The following is an 18,501-nucleotide window of genomic DNA, read 5'->3' as shown; positions in this document are numbered from 1 at the left end:
ATAACTCCTACAACTTCTTCATTGGTAGGGAAATCAGGTATGGGGGTATTCTCAATATCCAAAATGCAGAACGAACAGCCTCTATGTCGCTTCTTAGCTGGAGCAGCCAATAAACTCGTTTTCCCCTGCTGCTCCTCACCGTTCTCGCTCTTGCCGGATTTTGCATCTCCAGTTTCAATTTTGAATACTGAATTCCAAACAAACATTAAGGTGACATGTGTTTTCATGTTTATCTATGGAAACTCGCTGAGTCATGCCAAGTCATACCTTCCTTCTCTGATACCTCAAACTGAGCTTTTGGTTTCCTACAACTGTCCTTGAAAAGTTCATCTTTTGTTTTCTTGTTTTTCCTGCGCTCAATACCATTTTCGCTTGTTTCGGAAGATTGCTCCTGCTCTTCAAGATCCTTATAGACAACTGCTATGTGACTGTGACCCTTCTGGAACTCGTTTAGGATATCGTATAGTGGCATTGTCTCAGAGACACTGCAGACAAAGAGAATTGCAAATAGAACTCAGTGTAATGCTATACAATCCTGGACGTAAACAATGTCAAGAAAAATCAAACATTAGAGAGCGTCATTTACCGCGGAATTTTCCTCATGGACATTTTTCTCAGAGGAACTTCTTTTCTAGCATCAACTGCCAAGAGATTTTTAACCTGTACCAGCATAACGAGACATTACATGCTGTAAAAGGAGAAGTTCACACTCTTCATATGTAACTACTCTTTATCATTGTAAAGAGAAACCAGTTATGATGTAAATGCATGATTTGATATTTACAAGATAGTCTTTCTGGAAACTCCTCTATCGTCAAATAGATTACGCATTGTCTTAAATAGTTAAGTTCAAGCTCGACAATAAAGTTTACTTGGAGTATTCAACAGACAGAAACATCAACTATGCAAAAATAATGAAGTGAAACTACGAAAGATACTTTACCAGAATGAGCCCAATTATATGTGTGGGGTTTCTGAAGTAAACTGGAACTCTGCTATGACCAACTGACATTATTGTATTCAAGGTTTCCCTGTATTGTAAATGACAGCAAATTATAAGTCCAAAATATGCAAGCGTATATCTAGAAGAGAAGATAAAAGGAAACAGAAGAAACGAAAACCCACAAATTAAGATTGGTATCAAGATCAAGGGAAAAAGCATTTGAAATGGGAGTCATTGCATCTTTTGCCGTCTTTTCAGTTAATTCAAGTGCACCTGTGATGATAGAAGTCTCATCGTTTGTTAGATCTCCACCTTTCCCAGCCTAATAAAACAAGAATTACGTACAAAAGTCAGTAAGTCAGGAAGGTTGGCTTTAGGATACACCACGGTTCATCCACATTCCTAAAACTATTGAGTCATTGACAATATACCTAAGTTAGCTGCATACCTCATTTCCATGGAAAGTCACAAACGTCTTCAACTCTGCTCTACGTAAAAGAACACCATGTCCCTTACCCAACATCCAATCAAGAACCTAAAGCAACAATCTTCATCAGAACTGAGAAACATTTGAATGAATAACCTGAAGTCCAGTGGCTATATCTAACCTTGCTGATTGGATATGAAATGGGGAAGAACAATATAAGCAGAACACGGACAAAAGGAGCCATTATCGCTCCAACCTTGAGTCCATATCGAGTGCAAACTGCTTGTGGCATGATCTACAGATACTCAACTATGATCACAAAATTGTACAAATGACAAATTTACTTATATCGAAACGAAACATAGATAAAAAAACAGATGTGGAAACCTCTCCAAACACGAGTATAAGANAAAAAAAAAAAAAAAAAAAATTACGATAAAAAAAACAAGATTGACTCAAACAAGCCAATACGAAGGTACATTGTTAACAAATGTAGTCAAATGCGAAACTGTGCGAATACGTCGCGCCAAATTATCCGCTTTGCTATTCTGAGAACATGGGACGTAGGCTAATGAAAAGGAAGTAAACTCCTCTTCGTCTGCCTGGATGTCCTCCAAGTTAGGTGTAAAGGCTGGCCACTCAGAAGGCGAATACACCATCTTCACTAAGTCAGAGCAATCGGTAAGGAAAACGACAGATTGGTTATCCGTCCCAATCATACAACGCATAGCCCAGACAAGGGCTTCAATCTCAGCATGAAGAGGGGAGAGACTACGGCGAAGGTTGGCAGCTCCCATAGTAGGGGTGTCACCCCATGGCGACGTACAGAACCACCCTCTACCCGCATAGCGATCCGTTACTTTCCAAAAACTATCTACAAAACAAATATAACTCGACAAAGAACTAGGAANCTCCAAACACGAGTATAAGAGTCACTGATAGAAGAATAGCAATCCATGGAGGCACAATTTTATCCAAAAATATCGGCAGAGCCTACAAATAAAAACATAAAACAGAGATCATCATCATCATCATCATCATCATATATACAAACAAGTCTCTCCATGGATGGAATCTATTATTTACCTCCATAGCCATAGAGTTTCCGATCAAAAGAGTACAGAGCAAAAGATGTTGATTCTTCACAACTGGAAATATCTTACCTAAACAAAAACCAATTCACAACTTTCTCAAATCACAATTAAGCGAAAACAGAGAGCTGATTCCCAAATTCGGAAAGAAGAAAACTCTCNGGAAAACGACAGATTGGTTATCCGTCCCAATCATACAACGCATAGCCCAGACAAGGGCTTCAATCTCAGCATGAAGAGGGGAGAGACTACGGCGAAGGTTGGCAGCTCCCATAGTAGGGGTGTCACCCCATGGCGACGTACAGAACCACCCTCTACCCGCATAGCGATCCGTTACTTTCCAAAAACTATCTACAAAACAAATATAACTCGACAAAGAACTAGGAATTCATAAGCCCCTACTTCCCCGGGTAACAACCTCAACATTAATATCCGATGTTTATGCCATATCCTCTGTTTGAGCCAGAGCCTACCCTTTGGCCTCATCCTCCGCTAACCGCAGGATCGCAAGAGGGTTGGAATCCAGATTACTGAAGAGTTTATCATTACGCGCTTTCCAGATGTACACAAAATCCAGGGAAAAAATTCCTGTGTTGGAATAGTTGTAAACCGCCAAAAGAGAAAATCCATGTTTGTGAAAACTGATTCCGATGGGAAAACACCCAAGGCTGTCGGGAACTGTGACAAAGCCTAAACCTGTCTAGCTGGTGGACATTCAAAGAGGGTATGATTAATAGTTTCCTCCTGAAAACCACAAAGGCCACACGTAGCATCACAGCTCATACCACGTTTCCGTAGATTAGATGTAACTGCCACACAACTCGAAAGAACTTGCCACATAAAGTGACGGAGTTTCGGTGGACACCGAATTTTCAACACAAAGGCCTGAAGAGGTACTATGTCCGGCCCAAGTACTTTCGGCTCAGCGGGAACCAGCAGATGTGAGCGAAGAGAGTGGTACCCTGATTTTACCGAATATTTAGCAGACTTAGTAAAATGCCATCCCAGCAAATCCAGTTTATCCGGTTGTCGCAATGGTAAGGCAAAAATTATAGCAACATCTTCCGGTACAAAAGTAGTTGTAAGCTGAGCCATATCCCAGGAATTAGAACTCCTGTCAATAAGATTTGTAACTCGGAGCAGAGGATCAGAAGGCGATCTTGTGCTCATTGCTGGTCTCGGGGATTGAGCAGGGATCCATGGGTCAGTCCATACAGAAATGGAAGCACCAGATCCTACTCGTTTAATGAGTCCTTTGTTAACCAGAGAGCGAGCAGAAACTTCGCCACCCATAAGACGACGAGTAAGATTTAATTGGATCCAAAGGATCAGAGAGCCGATAGTATCGTCCTTTAAAAAATCGTGCAAAAAATGACTCTGGTACTGTGATCAAACACCGGAGCTGCTTTGCTAGCAGAGCGGTGTTATAATCATCCAAGCACCGGAAACCTAAACCCCCTGCATCTTTACCATTACATGGTTTATCCCACGCCACCCAGTGTAGTCCTCGTGATTGTCCAGATGAACTCCACCAAAAATTAGAAATTGCACTAGTCAACTTCCTCGTAACCGTCTTAGGTAGTCTGAAACACGACATCACAAAAGTAGGGACAGCCGTAGCAACATACTTGATCATCACCTCCTTACCCCCTTTTGATAAAAGCCTAGCCGGCCACCCACTTGCCCGTGCTTGCAATTTGTCCTGAACAAACGAAAATATTTTCGTCTTAGCCCCACCCAGGCTTTCCGGGATACCTAAGTAAGATCCCATACCACCCAAATTTGTGATCCCCAGAACTCCTTTTAATTCTTCCCTGAGGTTAGAATCCACCGTGTGTCCAAACTGGAACGAGAATTTTTGAAAATTGATTTGTTGGCCATAAACCCATTCATATTTCTTAAGGATATCCAACACCACTTCACATTGCTCCTTCGTGGCCCGGCAGAAAAAGAGACTGTCATCCACAAATAAGAGATGGGAAATGGCGGGACTAGCAGTCAAAACCTTGATTCCAGTAAGAAGTTTCAGCCGTTCTGCTTTCCGAAAATGTGCAATAAGTACCTCTGTGCAAAGAATAAAAAGATAAGGCGATAAAGGGTCCCCCTGACGTTAGCCCCGACAAGGAATATTTGACCCATATGCCTGCCCATTAAGTAAGACCTTGTATTGAACCGATTTAACACAACACATAATCCAGGATATCCACCTCTCACAAAACCCGAACTGCCTGAGCAAGTGCTCGACAAAAGACCACTCTACCCGGTCATAGGCCTTACTCATATCAGTTTTTATAGCCATGAACTTCCCCTTACAAGAGGGGTTGGTTCGTAAACTGTGGAACACTTCCTGAGCGATCAAAATATTGTCTGAAATTAAACGACCCTCAACAAATGCAAATTGAGTTTCCCATACGAGAGATGGTAAAATAGTGCGGAGTCGCTCGCACAAGACCGTAGATATAATTTTATAACCAACGTTGCATAGGCTAATGGGGCGTAACTCCGTCATCCTTGTTGGCTTATCCACCTTTGGAATAAGACAGATATTTGTCACATTGAGCCTTTTATCAAAATCTCCATTCCGCAAGAAGGAATTGACCAAAAGCACTAGATCTGCTTTAACCGTAGCCCATGCTTTCTGGTAAAAAAAGGCAGTCATCCCATCCGGTCCAGAGGCCTTATCCGGATGCATAATGAATAACGCTTGTTTAATCTCCTGTTCTATAACCTCTCGAGTTAAAAATTCATTTTCTCTAGTGAAATAGCTGGTTGAACCTCATCTAACATTTCCGCAAAATTCGAAGGATCCGAGGATGTAAATAGATTCTGAAAATAAGAGACCGTAATCTGTTGGATATCACTCTCCTCCATCATCCAATTACCATACTGGTCATGGAGACCAACAATGCGTTCCGAACACGTCGTTGCTTTGTCTAAGCATGGAAATAACTGGTGTTATGGTCACCAAGCCTCATCCACCGACTTCTGATTTTTTGATACCAATGCACCTCCTCATCCCTATACGCCTCTCGTAACCTCCAAGTCAGCTCTGCAAGCTCATCAACTGAAGTAGCATCATTCTCCTGAGCCACCGCTAATTTAGACTTTATGTCCTCAATTGTCTCCCGTCCATAAGGTAATTGCTCTTTCCTCCATCGAGAAATAGCACGGCGACATTTGGTAATTTTATCCACCAAGGTGGAAGAGGGTACGTCCCCCGACGTAGCCTCCCATCCCTCATTAACCGCATCAAAGAAACCCTCCTTATCCAACCACCGTCTATCAAAACAAAAACCCCCGACCCCCTCTAATCTTATCCTCAATAACAGCTAGCAGGGGCTTATGATCCGATGCAATCATTGGTAAGTACTCCGTAAAGGAATCTTTAAACAAATCATGCCACTCTTCATTTGCCAAAGCCCGATCTAATCGACACCTTATCGGTTTCTTATCTCGCCACCCTCTCCAGGAAAGACTGTCCCCAAGAGCAGGAAACTCAAGTAAGCCACAATGTCGAATCATTGAGTTGAAAGATACAAAAGAAGAGGCATGGCGCAGTTTGCCACCCTGTTTCTCATGATTCCCTTTTAACTCATTGAAATCCCCAATTAAAAACCATGGAGCATCTCGATTCAAACCAATCCTTGTTAATCGTTTCCAAACCAGATCTCGGTTCTTTGGAACCGGATCACCATAAATAAAACATAGATAATTAATTTTCTTTTATATACCACTTCTCCATCGATAATTCTATTAGATTTAAATAAAATATAAATATTATTATTATTATTATTATAAAAAAGTGCAAGACGACCACTACAACCAATAGGTTCAACCGTTTTTAAATGTGAATAACCAAAATGACCAACAAAAGGTTCCAAAACAGAAAATCAGGTCTATGTTTCCCCCACAAATCCTTGAGATAACCAATAGTCGCTTTATTACCAAGCCCTTGACAATTTCAACTTAAGATCTTCATTTTTTATTCTGTGGTGTAAGTGGCTTTGACCCACCAGCTGCTCCCTTCTCCATTTCCTGGTTCTTCTAGTTAGGTCCCTCACCAATCTCATTTGACCCACCAAACCTTGCGACGTCTTCCCAGACTCATTCATACCCAAAAGGCTGCTTTGAGACATGACCAAGTTTATCAAGCCAAGCCAAAGAAAAAAAGAGAGATCGCAAAAGAGAGCAAATGATTGAATAGCAAACAAGTTGTGATGAGGAATAATCGTTCGGATGCTACCCCTTTTATACAAACCCACTTCCCAAAAACATCGAACCAAAAAAAACTCGTGAAAGCAGCCATGGAGATTCCCCCGATTCGTCCAGATCGAAAAACAAATCACATTGACTACCAAATCTCCCAGAAGAAGAAACCAACTTCGTGTCCTCAATAAATTAGAATCAATCGAAGCTGATCTAATTTGGACAAATAATAAAACTCCTACCGTAGATAAACCCTCGTAACCATATGTGTAATCCGATCGAAGCCAAATAAATTCCAGAAAAATAGAGATCCGGAGATCTGAAAATCGAGCCACCATTATGTCGGGCGAAATCCCCCATTTATGATACCATGATCCCAGAGAAAACCAATCTCCAAAATCAAAAATAGATCCCCATGACAAACGCAGAAAACCTCCACAATAATCACCGAATCTTGTTCTTTCCTTCGCATCACAGCGTGAACCAAGGGAAGATCCCAAAAAATCTAAAACCTTAATAAACCAATACCAACCAGAATCAGAATCAAACGATCTCATTCAGATCTCTAGATTCACCGTCGCCCAAGCCATCGTCTTTTTGTTGAGAGAGTTTTTTAATAGAAATTTGTACGAATCGTTAGAAGAAAAATGTTGNAAAAAAAAAAAAAAAAAAAAAAAAAAAAAAAAAAAAAAAAACTTTCTTTGTTGGGTATTTATTTAACATTGTTTTTAACATCTTAACCGGATTAATCTCCGGTCGAATTTTACCAAATATGGTGGACCACCTTAATAATATATACAGTACAAATATGGGAAATTAATATCAACAGATCCATTTTTAATTCCTCAACTATTATTTTAATAAATGAACTCTTAAATTAAAACCTGTTAGCAAATTTAATCCTCTGTTTGCAAATTCCACCAAACGTTTATACTCTTAAAAAAAAGTTTGTTTTTAGTCCTAAAAGAAAATATGTTCATTGTGAACCATATTTACAAGACGGAAAAAAAAAGAAACTTCGACATCTACATACATGCTCTCGCAATCCCTCACTTAATTATGGCGACTCGATGAGTAATTTGCCCCTCACCCTCGATTAACCTTGTCGCATACCAAGCCTACTTCAGTTTTTCGTTCACTCAATTAACCTTGTTAAAAAACTAAAGCATCGTCATTTTTTTCTATAATCGAAATAATCTTCGATTGCATACATAATATAATACATGGAACTGTTAACAGTATAAATGTTTTCATAGATGGAGGGTTAAATTTAGTTGGGAGAATTTTTCAAAAATACCCCATTTTCAAACTTTACTTAAAACCCATTTTCAAACTTTACCAAAAAAGTTATTAAAAATTTGTAATTTTTAAAAACTTTGTGTGTAAGCTTATAAATAGATACACTAATTACCTTTATATGTGTGTAATTTGTTTTATATGTTTTATAAATACAATATAAATACCTTTTAAAAATCTTTTAAAAACTGTTTAAAAACCTTTTAAACCTTTTCAAAACGTTGTAAAAACTTTTTAAAATGTTTGAAAACTTCGTAAATATTTGAATTGAGTCTAGAGGTAGTAGCTAGTTATTAACTAGAAGTGCCTTGTGAACCATATAAAAAATATATTTTTGACAATGGATAGATGAAAGAAGTATTTTTGAAAAGGGATACACCAAAAAAGTTATTTCTCAAAAATTCTCAATTTAGTAATGACTTTTAGTTCAGAATTTTATTTATTAAAAAAAATAGTTAAGGGTATAAAAATAGATCCGGTCAATGTTGAAGCTTTAAAAATAGATATATATATATATCTTTATATACTTATTTAATCAATATTATTAAAGATTAACTCTACTATCATGTGGCATATTAGGCATGACCACGGTTACAGTTACGGTTTATCAACCACCGGTTACGGTTAAAAAAATTTTTTAACCTTAACCATCACCGTTTAATAAACGGTTAAACGGTTACGGTTAAATACGGTTCCGGTTGAAGCGGTTACGGTTATATACGGTTACGGTTCTTTGATAATATGATACGGTTAATATTATTTGATGATATAATATAATTGATATTATTTATTTATAATTAATATATTTTTTTAGTGTACTCATATTTCTATATATCATATAATTCATATTAAATAAAGAATTATTAGTATATTTTATTACATTTTTAAAACAGTTACGGTTAACAAATTGCGGTTTAACTATGCGGTTAACCAATGGTTTTGATACGGTTACAGTTAATTAACGGTTATGGTTAATATAATTTAACCACATATTTACGGTTAACGATTACGGTTTTTAACCATTTTATACGGTTACGGTTTGATTAAATAACCATGTGTACCTAGTTCAGCTAACTTAATCCTCCAAGAGATGATTTCTTCAATTTATCCCACTAATCCAAACCTAAACCTTCTTTCATTATCCCAATTTTTGACAAAAAAAAACAATTTTGGTTCATGCTCCTGTTTTGCAAAGGATATCTTCCTTCTTCATAGAGGCGTGGAAGATATTTGGAGACTGACACTCGAGGACGTCATTCCTACACATTTTGAAAATTAAATCATGAGTCAACAAAGATGATAGGATCAGCTACAAACAAATTTAAATAAAACCCATCGGAAACAAAACATGTGTGAATAAGATCGACAAAACAAATCAGCTAACATACATACCACCATCGCAGATAAAATTTATAAGATACTACAATTAATCCAGAAAAATCTCAGTTAAAGAATTAAAATGGGATAAATCTGTGGCTACAACAATAAAAATTCATATCAAACAAAATCTTGTCCTAAGTGTTCCCCAAAAAGAAACCAATGTAGTTGACAAATTGATAAATATACTCTCACGAAATTGACAATCGGTATTGGACAATTTTTAGCCTAGGAATTAAAAATAAACTCACCAAAAGTCTAAATTTGACAGTAATGGAAGAAAGAAGTTGTGTGTGGATGGAAGAAGAATAGCACCGCCCGGAGATGCCACTGGAGAGCCGAATACGCCACCGGAAATTAGAGTCACCAACGGAGAATACGAAGTATTTCGCAAAACCAGACCCACAGAGACTCACCCAATGTCGATATGTTAATCTCCTACGCCAGACTCAAAACAAGACCCACAACGAACCAATTTTGTGATCGGAAAAAAGCTTAAAAATACCCCATTTATTTTTTATTTGGAAGTTTAATACCTCATGTTAATTTATTGGAACAAAAATATTTTATTTAATTATTGTTGGATAAAAAATACTTGATCTTTGTATTATTGGTAGATTCATACCTCTGACTTAACATCCGTTAACGGGTGTGACGAAATCATTTGATGGTGTTTAAAGTTTTAATTAAAGTTTTAGTAGATATATATTATATAGACAGTTATGGTACGAGTTATGTTTGCGTGGTCTGGTGGTAATGGTTGGGAATATCCTCACACCATGTGCGGGTTCGATACACATCAAAAACAGACTTTTTTTTCGGTTTAACCTCTCTCTCGTGTCTCGCCGGTGATGAGCAACAACATCTTCGTTGTAGTACTTCGGCGCAGCGAGGACTGAGTTGTGGCCGAGATCTGTGGCGGCGAGTTTAGCGATGTCGTCGACGAGGATCAGATCGAAGTACAGGTATACGACGCGACGGATCGGAGGAGGGAGGAGATCGGTATTCGATGCGGCGGACGCAGGGAGGGAGAAGACCGGCGAGGTAGCTTCTAGCGTAGTTTAAAAGACAGTCTAGTGCACAGCGGACTGAGGTGGACAAAAAGATTCGATGAACGAAGATGTTGTTGCTCATACATTTTCTTCTGATTCATCATCACCGGCGGGACACGAAGATTAAACCCAAAAAAAAAAATTCTACTTTTAATGTGGATCGAACCCGCATATGGTATGAGGTTAAACCCAATCATTACCATCAGACCACGCTAACATAACTAGTACTATAACTAAATGTACAATATATATCAGATAAGACTTTAATCAAAACTTTTAACACCGTCAAAATGATTCCGTCACACCCGCTAACGGATGTTAAGTCAGAGATATGAATCTACCAATATACAAAGATCAAATATTTTTTATCCAACAATAATTAAATGAAATATTTTTGTTATAATAAATTAACATGAGGTATTAAACTTCCAAATAAAAAATAAATGGGGTATTTTTAAGCTTTTATTGTGTCCTACGCTCAGAGAAGAAACCAATGTCTAGTGTTTTATTTTTAAAAACCCTTAATGACTTGTGATGTCCAGTGTTTTATTTCGGGGTTTTAATAAAAATAACCAATTAACTGAAATTTAATAAAAAATTAAATTAACATTAAAATGGTATTTTTAAAGTTTTGGTATTTTGGACTTTTAACACATAATTTGTGTCAATCTAGTTATGAGGATCGACTGGGGTTCAAATCATTTATTTTTGGCCAAATTAGTGTCAAACTGGGTAAATCTATTATAATAATACAATAACTAAAAATTTGTCCTAAAAACCGTTTTCTTCAAGAATTATGTGAAATTCGTCCTCATGTTCACCCATAATAGCGACCAGACGTTAGATGATGTGTACTAAGCTACAAAAACAAAATTAAGGAAGAAAAAGAGTGATTATAAGATCGTCATCGCCCAAGGTTCTTCCAAAATGCTTCCAAAATGCTTACTCCGACGAAAGGAGCATCCAATGAGATGATAAAAAAGTAAGTTCTCAAATCTCGTTTGATCCTAAAAAAACTTGGATTATGCTTGCTTTTTCTATCTATAAAAAAAAGCTACGATAATAGCTAGGTAAAAGTTGTTCACTTTGAGATTAAATTCACAAAAAGTTAGTCTAAACTAATTTATGTTACAAAAAGAGGTACATCGGAAAGTCAATGATGTTGCCGGAAAAGGAGATCGGAACTTGCTGATAACCGATGACAGAGGCTCAAACACTAATGCTAGTGGGTGCAAGAACGACGGCTTTGCGTCGGGAACACCAGATAAAAACCTTGACGGAAGCAACCAAATTCCATTGCGGCTTCTTCTCCGATGACCCTCCTGACCCGCTACCGATCTTCCGGCATGCTCGAGCCAACGATCAAAGGCTCCGCGAAGACAGGTCCCAACCTAGCAACCTGCTCACTCAGAACTAACACCCCTCTTCTTCCTACAGCGACCACCGCGACCTCAGGCAAGACTCTTCAGATCCGGTCACATGGAAGCAAATCTGTGGCAGCTAACAGAGGATGGTGGCTCATTTCACCCTCCACAAACCAATACCCACGAAAGCCCAAGAGAGATAACATCCTTGGCTAACCACCGTAACAAAGCAACACACCATCCTGTCTCCCACCGACTTCCGCCGCAAATCGCAGCTTCGATTGGGTGAGTGAGCCATGAAAGAAGCTCCACCGCGAGCAAACACGGCTTGACCACAAGCTTCTAGACCCACCAAAAATGAAGCCACAGCCGCATCAGGAAGGAGACACAACCACACCACTGTCTCCGGAGAAGAAGACTTACCCACCACTGTCTTCTCCTTGCACTTTCAAGACCTCCATTAAGCGCCGCCCAACCTTACCTTTCAACGAACCAAACCCTACAACAAAGCCACGCCTCGGCACAAACAAACAAACCCACCGGAGAGACCACCGGAACACGAAGTCGCTAACCCAGATCTGCCAGATCCATCCACAGATTCATCACCGTCCTCAAGCAACTTCATCGTAGAAGCTCTAGCGACCACACCGCGACGAGACTTCGCTTCACGCGCCGATACCTTCACCGGAAACCACCCCCTAGAAAACCAAAGACCAGACCGAAGACGAAGGACAACTAAGAGGTGGGAGGGCTTGAATGTCCTCGTTCGTGTGAAGTTTGAGATTTATCTCTGACTCCGGTCTTGTCAGAAGGGTTTACCATATGAGTCGGTGTACTAAAATTTGGATTTTGTTTTCTGGAGGGACACCTCTCAACAGGGTGATCCTGATCAACTTTTTCAATTACCATGGATTTTATGGGCAATCTGGAAGGCCATAAAAAAAATCAAGGTTAAGAGATAGAGGCAAATGATATAATTACTCAGACTTTGGGCGATAATTTAGCCTGGCAATAGGCGCTCTCTTTTACGGCAGTCATGTCAGCTCTATCTTCGTATTCAGATGTCCAGGTTTCTTCACCTCGTTGTCAGATTGATGGTTCTTGGAAAGCAACCAATGTGCATTCATGATTGGGCTGGTGGTGTTGCGTCGGTGAGGAGCGGACCTTGTTGTTGGGGACCAAGTGTCTAAAACAGAGCTCTTCTCCCTGCATTCGGAGTTAAAAACGTTGTTGTGGGCCATTGAGCGGATACGTTTTGAAGGGATCGCTTGTCAACGTTTTGAGACTGATTGTGCTGAGTTACTCACTATGGTGCATTCTTCTGAATATTGGTCGTCCTTCTCCAAGTTGCTCGACGAGCTTAACTCGCTGGAGTCTTCCCGCTCTTCTCCATCTCTTGGATCCCATGTGCGTCAAATACGAAGGCGGATTGTCTTGCCCGTGCTTCGTGTTCTCTTATCTCTAAAGTTTCTTTTGTAAATCCTTTCCCTCCAGTTTGGGCAGCTAACCGATAAATTTTCTTTTAATTGTTTGATTGAAAAAAAAACAGTAAATAGATACACTTTTAGGTAAAGAAAATAGATGTAGATGAGTTCAAAGTTATTAACATAAAATCAAAGTTATTTAGTTATTTTCGTAAGTAAAAACAATATATAAAAGTAAAGAGATAAACTTTTAATTACAAAAACGCATATGTTAATCTTACATACTCCTATCTTATATATTACAATAGCAGTCTTTTTGAATAAATTATTTGATTGGTGAAAAAAATATGAGACAATCTACTTTTTTAATGTTTTTTTTCAACAATATTTTTCTTTGTGTAAAGGTGAGTAATTACATTTTTTTAGAAACAGTAATTAATTGTATAATTTTCACAATCATTATTTTTTCTTATATAAAAAAGTAATATTTTTCTTGTAAAATTAGCAACTTAAAATTAAAATAATTAAACAATATTATAAGTTCGAATTTTATGATATATATATATATATATAATTTCCTTATAATGATTTTTTCTAAATTTTAAAACTGTTTAAATATTTTAAATAAAATTAGGTTTTCTTTTGTCTATTTTACTTTTATATAAAACCTTTTTATGGTAGGTTTTGAATTTTTACATTTTTATTTTTTATAATTTTAATAAATTTAAAATTGACATGTGTCAACATCTGAATGATACAATTGACACATGTCGCGATCTTATTAATTAGTAATTTTGACATCAAACTTTATATAATAAGATAATGGTGGGAATATGATATTTTCTTTATTAATAGTTTTTAAAGCATATAATATTAGTTCTAATTTATACTAAACCGGTTTATAAATTATTAGGACGTCGACTCATTATTTTTTACATTCTTAATTCTCGAAACATCCAAATAAAGTAGGATGAGAACGAAATTAGAATTCGAGGCATAAAAGGTAAGTTCTAATCTGAGAATCGAGAAGGAAGACTTTTATGTGTTGTTGAGCCAATGCATTTGCGGTTTCACACTTGTCATGCTGGTTTCACACCACGCCAAGTTTGTGGGGGAGTATTAAAGGAAACCACAAAGCCCAATAGTATGATCCATTACTAGTCTTAAAGCCCATGTAACTAGGGTTTCCAAGTGAGATAGATTCTATATATATGTGTGTAATGACTCTAAGAAATGTAACTTTGAGAGTAGGCTCAAAACAACTCTCCTTCTTCCCTTTAATAAAATATCAAATAAAAAATTCATTTTGTTCTTGAAGACAACCTAAACCTTCTCCCTCTCTTTGTTTACATTTGAATAAAGCTCGAATGAGCTATTGTATTTTCAGTTTTAGATTTCTCTTTCAATAATCTCTTTAAGAGCATTATCTATCTTGTTTGAGATTGTCTACACAAACCCCAAAGATTCACAAAGAAAATAGAATTCTCAAGTAACAATTAAACCATTAAATCATTTGATCCCCTACTGATAACCCTAAACCCCAATTAGGATACTCACACAAACTAAATTTAACAACACAAAGAGATGAAGAAAACATAATTTAATTGAGGAAATAAAATGCAAAGAGTTTATAATTCTTCTCCAAATTTTCAAGAAGGATGAGTGAATCTATAATCTTCAGAATGTGTGTCACAAAAAGTCTCAAGTGCAATAAAGAAAACTCAGAAAATATAATATAACATGTCTTGCTAATTAAGTTTTTGGGATATTTATATCTATTAAAATTAAAGAAAAATGAAAATGAGAATAGAAAAATTTAGAAAAATGAAATAAGTGTCTGGATTGCAGGCGGAATGACAACATATTTCACTAGACTTCTCGAGACATTAGCAGACTTTTCCATAAACTTCACCAGACTTCTCTAGACTTCACCAGACTTTTTTATATTTCAGCATACTTGTCTATATCTTTCACCAGATTTCAGCAGACTTGTCAACAAACTTCACTAGACTTCTCCAGACTTCATGATTCAGTTCAACTTTGAGATGTCCAAAAGTCACATCCTACTTCTTTACTCCAAATAAGCTTGAATCCAAGAAAAAATGAAAAATACACAAAGGACGGAAAAGACACAAAAGACGGACAAAAATGTGACAAATGACTCAAAAACGAATACTAAATGAATGACAAAAGACTCCAAAAACACTACATATCATTAGCCAAGATTACTAGCGTTCTATTAACATAAGTAGGACGGTCTAATCTTAATTAGTACCCAGATTTCAATATCAATTTTTGGTTTCTTCATAAATTCTCAATCACCAAAAAATAAAAATTGAGAAATATTACCAAATTTTTAAAAATTTTAATTTAGCATTTATCCCCTAAAATTTGTTATAAAATAGTAGTTCATATTTTCCATTAGAAAATAAATTTCCGCATATATATATATTTGTGATTACGTAATTTATTATTAATACTTTATATAATAACAATAACAAATATAAATATTTTTTGATAAAATAGAAAGGACTTCAATTTTTAAAAGTATTTTAACAACAGAAATTTTAATAGAATTAGATTCATAATTTGCCACATGACATGCTCTGGTGACAATGTTAAGATTTTATATAATTGCATTAACAAATTTATATTTTTTTCCTGATACAATATCTTTTTATGAATATATAAACAACAAATCTAATAGAATGAAGTTAAATGTTTAATAAATTAAAACTACTTAATAATTTAATATTATAAGGAACTTTTATTTATTTCTGAATATATCAACAAAACAAAAAAGGTATAACTTTTTTTTATGTTGTAAATTAAACACCTAAATAGTCTAAAGACCGTTAGGATTAATTAGGGTCACGTTCGTTTGGTGAACCAGATGCAATATCTGGATGCAAATGCTTATTGTTGTTCGTTTAGTAACAATTAGGAACTCATCTGGATACAATATCTGAATACATTTTAAAAACTCATCCAAAAAAAATTGAATTTCTGGATGAGATTTTTTAGAGAGTTTGGATGAGGTAAACTCATCCATAAATTGTAAAAGTCAAAAATACCCCTATTTTAATTAAATAACTGCAAAATATTTTTTCTCAATTCTAATTTACATACAACTCTAAAATTCCAATTCTTCACCCACCAACTTGCAAAATCTCATTTTTATCTAAAACCGCAAAATCTTGTTTTCCCACCAAAACCGCAAAATTTCGCTTTTCTCATCAAACCGCAAAACTCGTTTTCCTACAAAAAAACACAAAAACACGAAAACTCGTTTTCCCGCCAAAACTGCAAAATTTTGCTTTCCCGCCAAAACCGCAAAATTACGTTTTTCCGTCAAAACCGCAAAGTTACGTTTCCCGCCAAACTTGCAAAATCTCGTTTTCCCGCCAAAACCGCAAAATCTTGTTTCCCGCCAAATCTACAAAATCTTGTTTTCCCGCCAAAACCGCAAAATCTCGTTTTCCCGTAAAAACTGCAAAATCTCGTTTTCCCGCCAAAACCGCTAAATCTCGTTTTTCCGTAAAACTGCAAAATCTCATTTTCCCACCAAACTCGCAAAATCTTGTTTTCCCGCCAAAACCGCAAAATTACGTTTTCCCGCCAAAACCGCAAAATCTCGTTTTCGCCAAAACCACAAAATCTCTTTTTCCGCCAAACCGCAAAATTACGTTTTTCCACAAAAAAATGCAAAATTTTATTTTCTCGCCAAAACTGCAAAATTTGTTTTTTCTACCAAAAACACAAAAACTCATTTTTAAATATTTATTTAATATATATGAAAATAAGGAAAAAAAACATAAGTAAATTTAAACCACTAAAACATATTCAACATAAAATAAAGGGCTTTTTGGTATTTTACATATATTGTATCGAGATACAGATATCAAATTACAAAACAAACATAATTGAATCGAGATAAAATTTATGGACACATGAACCAATAGCACAAACGAATATCATCTAGATGTTGCGTCCAGATACTGCATCTTGATACTGTATCCAGATATTTTGTCTAGTTCACCAAACGAACAGGGTCCAGGTGTTGCAACGCTTTCTTAAATAGCCATACAAGTACATTCCCCAAAAAGGCAACCATAATAAAATTCTTTAGGGCAGGGATGAGTATCAGGACAATCATTATCCGTCTTGCAAAGCTTACGTGCACAATGGCATTTTCCGTTAAGGCACTTTGCATGTTTTTCTACACATCGAAACACACACTCTTCTGTTGTCTTGCATGGTATATCATCATCGGCTCGTACTCCAAATCTATTCACCAACAATGTACCTATTAATTGCAAACACATACCATATTTAATATTTTATTCGGTTTAATAGATCGACTAAACAAAATATCAGAAATATAAAAATATATATAGCTAACATGAGAGACAGAAAACAAAAATGATGAAGATTGTTGTTTTCGATGCCGCCATGTCTTTTGAGTGAACGTTTTTGATGTGTAGGAGTTTATGGTTGAGAGTTTATAAAGACGTTTTTGATATTTTGGAGCATGAAGATGGCAGTATAATTAGTTAATGCATAGTACTCCCCATTAAAATAGTTGATTTTTTAAGATTAGCATCAAGATTAAGAAAAATAATACATATTATATTATTATTAATAACTTTTATTTTACATTCCTTTAAATACTCATTTACTTATATTTTTTTCACACTTGTCATTCAAAGGCATGCATATATTTAATTATTTATTATAAAAGTAAAAGCATTTAGGATTTTTTCCTAAGATCCATAAACTCCTAATAGCAAAATATTTATCATATCATATGGATCTTAGGAAAAAAATCCTAATTGATGATATTTGCTAAGGAAAACTCTAGGAGGAATTTAAGTTCCTAAGCTCATCATCATTGGCCATTCCCTAAAGGATGTCAAAACTTTTAATTAATAGTTAATTTAATATTAATTTCAATTAATAATTTTTACTAAATTTCAACTGAAGATTTTTATTGGTAATTGTGGAAAATATGACCAATGTTATGGTGTATGAAAGGTTTTATATTATCTGTTGGAAGACAATCATCTCTTTAAATCTTTTAATTTTTTTTATTCTTTTATTTTATTTTAATATATTCTATTTTTCCAATGGAAATGCTCTAAGTTGTTTTACTATTTTAGAGTAAGATGGATAATCTATAGCTGGCCTAAGGCACTCTGCACTTTTTAAAAACTCTAGTAAATGGTTGATGAAGTAAAGTGGATAGATGGTGAAACTGTCACTAGCCAAAGGGCACTATCAACAGATTCAATAGAGAGAGATATGGATCGATGGGTGGACAG

At 36.1% G+C, this 18,501-nt stretch overlaps 2 protein-coding genes across 2 annotated transcripts in view; both read right to left on the bottom strand.

The window, feature by feature from the left end:
- The window catches only part of LOC104777667 (DUF21 domain-containing protein At1g47330), a 5,078-nt gene extending 2,531 nt beyond the window's left edge, over positions 1-2,547 (bottom strand). Inside the window, exons 1-9 of the mRNA XM_019243868.1 lie at positions 2,457-2,547; positions 2,282-2,363; positions 1,552-1,667; positions 1,392-1,478; positions 1,126-1,265; positions 944-1,031; positions 587-660; positions 268-485; positions 8-187 (exon numbers count right to left, since the gene is read on the bottom strand). Of these exons, the coding sequence (XP_019099413.1) occupies positions 8-187; positions 268-485; positions 587-660; positions 944-1,031; positions 1,126-1,265; positions 1,392-1,478; positions 1,552-1,667; positions 2,282-2,363; positions 2,457-2,468 (997 nt within the window). The 5' untranslated portion in view covers positions 2,469-2,547. The remainder of the gene's footprint in view (positions 1-7; positions 188-267; positions 486-586; positions 661-943; positions 1,032-1,125; positions 1,266-1,391; positions 1,479-1,551; positions 1,668-2,281; positions 2,364-2,456) is intronic.
- Positions 3,720-5,153, bottom strand: LOC104779176. Its single transcript, XM_010503557.1, has 2 exons — positions 4,934-5,153; positions 3,720-4,525 (listed from the first exon to the last, which is right to left on the bottom strand). The coding sequence occupies exons 1-2, from the start codon at positions 5,151-5,153 to the stop codon at positions 3,720-3,722; spliced, it is 1,026 nt and encodes a 341-aa protein (XP_010501859.1).

The sequence above is a fragment of the Camelina sativa genome, chromosome 3, assembly GCF_000633955.1.
Source record: "Camelina sativa cultivar DH55 chromosome 3, Cs, whole genome shotgun sequence".
Classification (NCBI taxonomy): Eukaryota; Viridiplantae; Streptophyta; class Magnoliopsida; order Brassicales; family Brassicaceae; genus Camelina; species Camelina sativa.
The sequence above is the reverse complement of the archived record's forward strand: the minus strand, read 5'-3'. Positions and strand labels throughout refer to the sequence as shown.

Excerpts from the sequence above, each read along its gene's own strand:
- LOC104779176 (XM_010503557.1), bottom strand. The coding sequence starts at position 5,153 with ATGCATCCGGATAAGGCCTCTGGACCGGATGGGATGACTGCCTTTTTT. Across the intron at positions 4,526-4,933 it reads CATTAGCCTATGCAACGTTG|AGGTACTTATTGCACATTTT; the intron begins GTTATAAAATTA and ends TTCTTTGCACAG.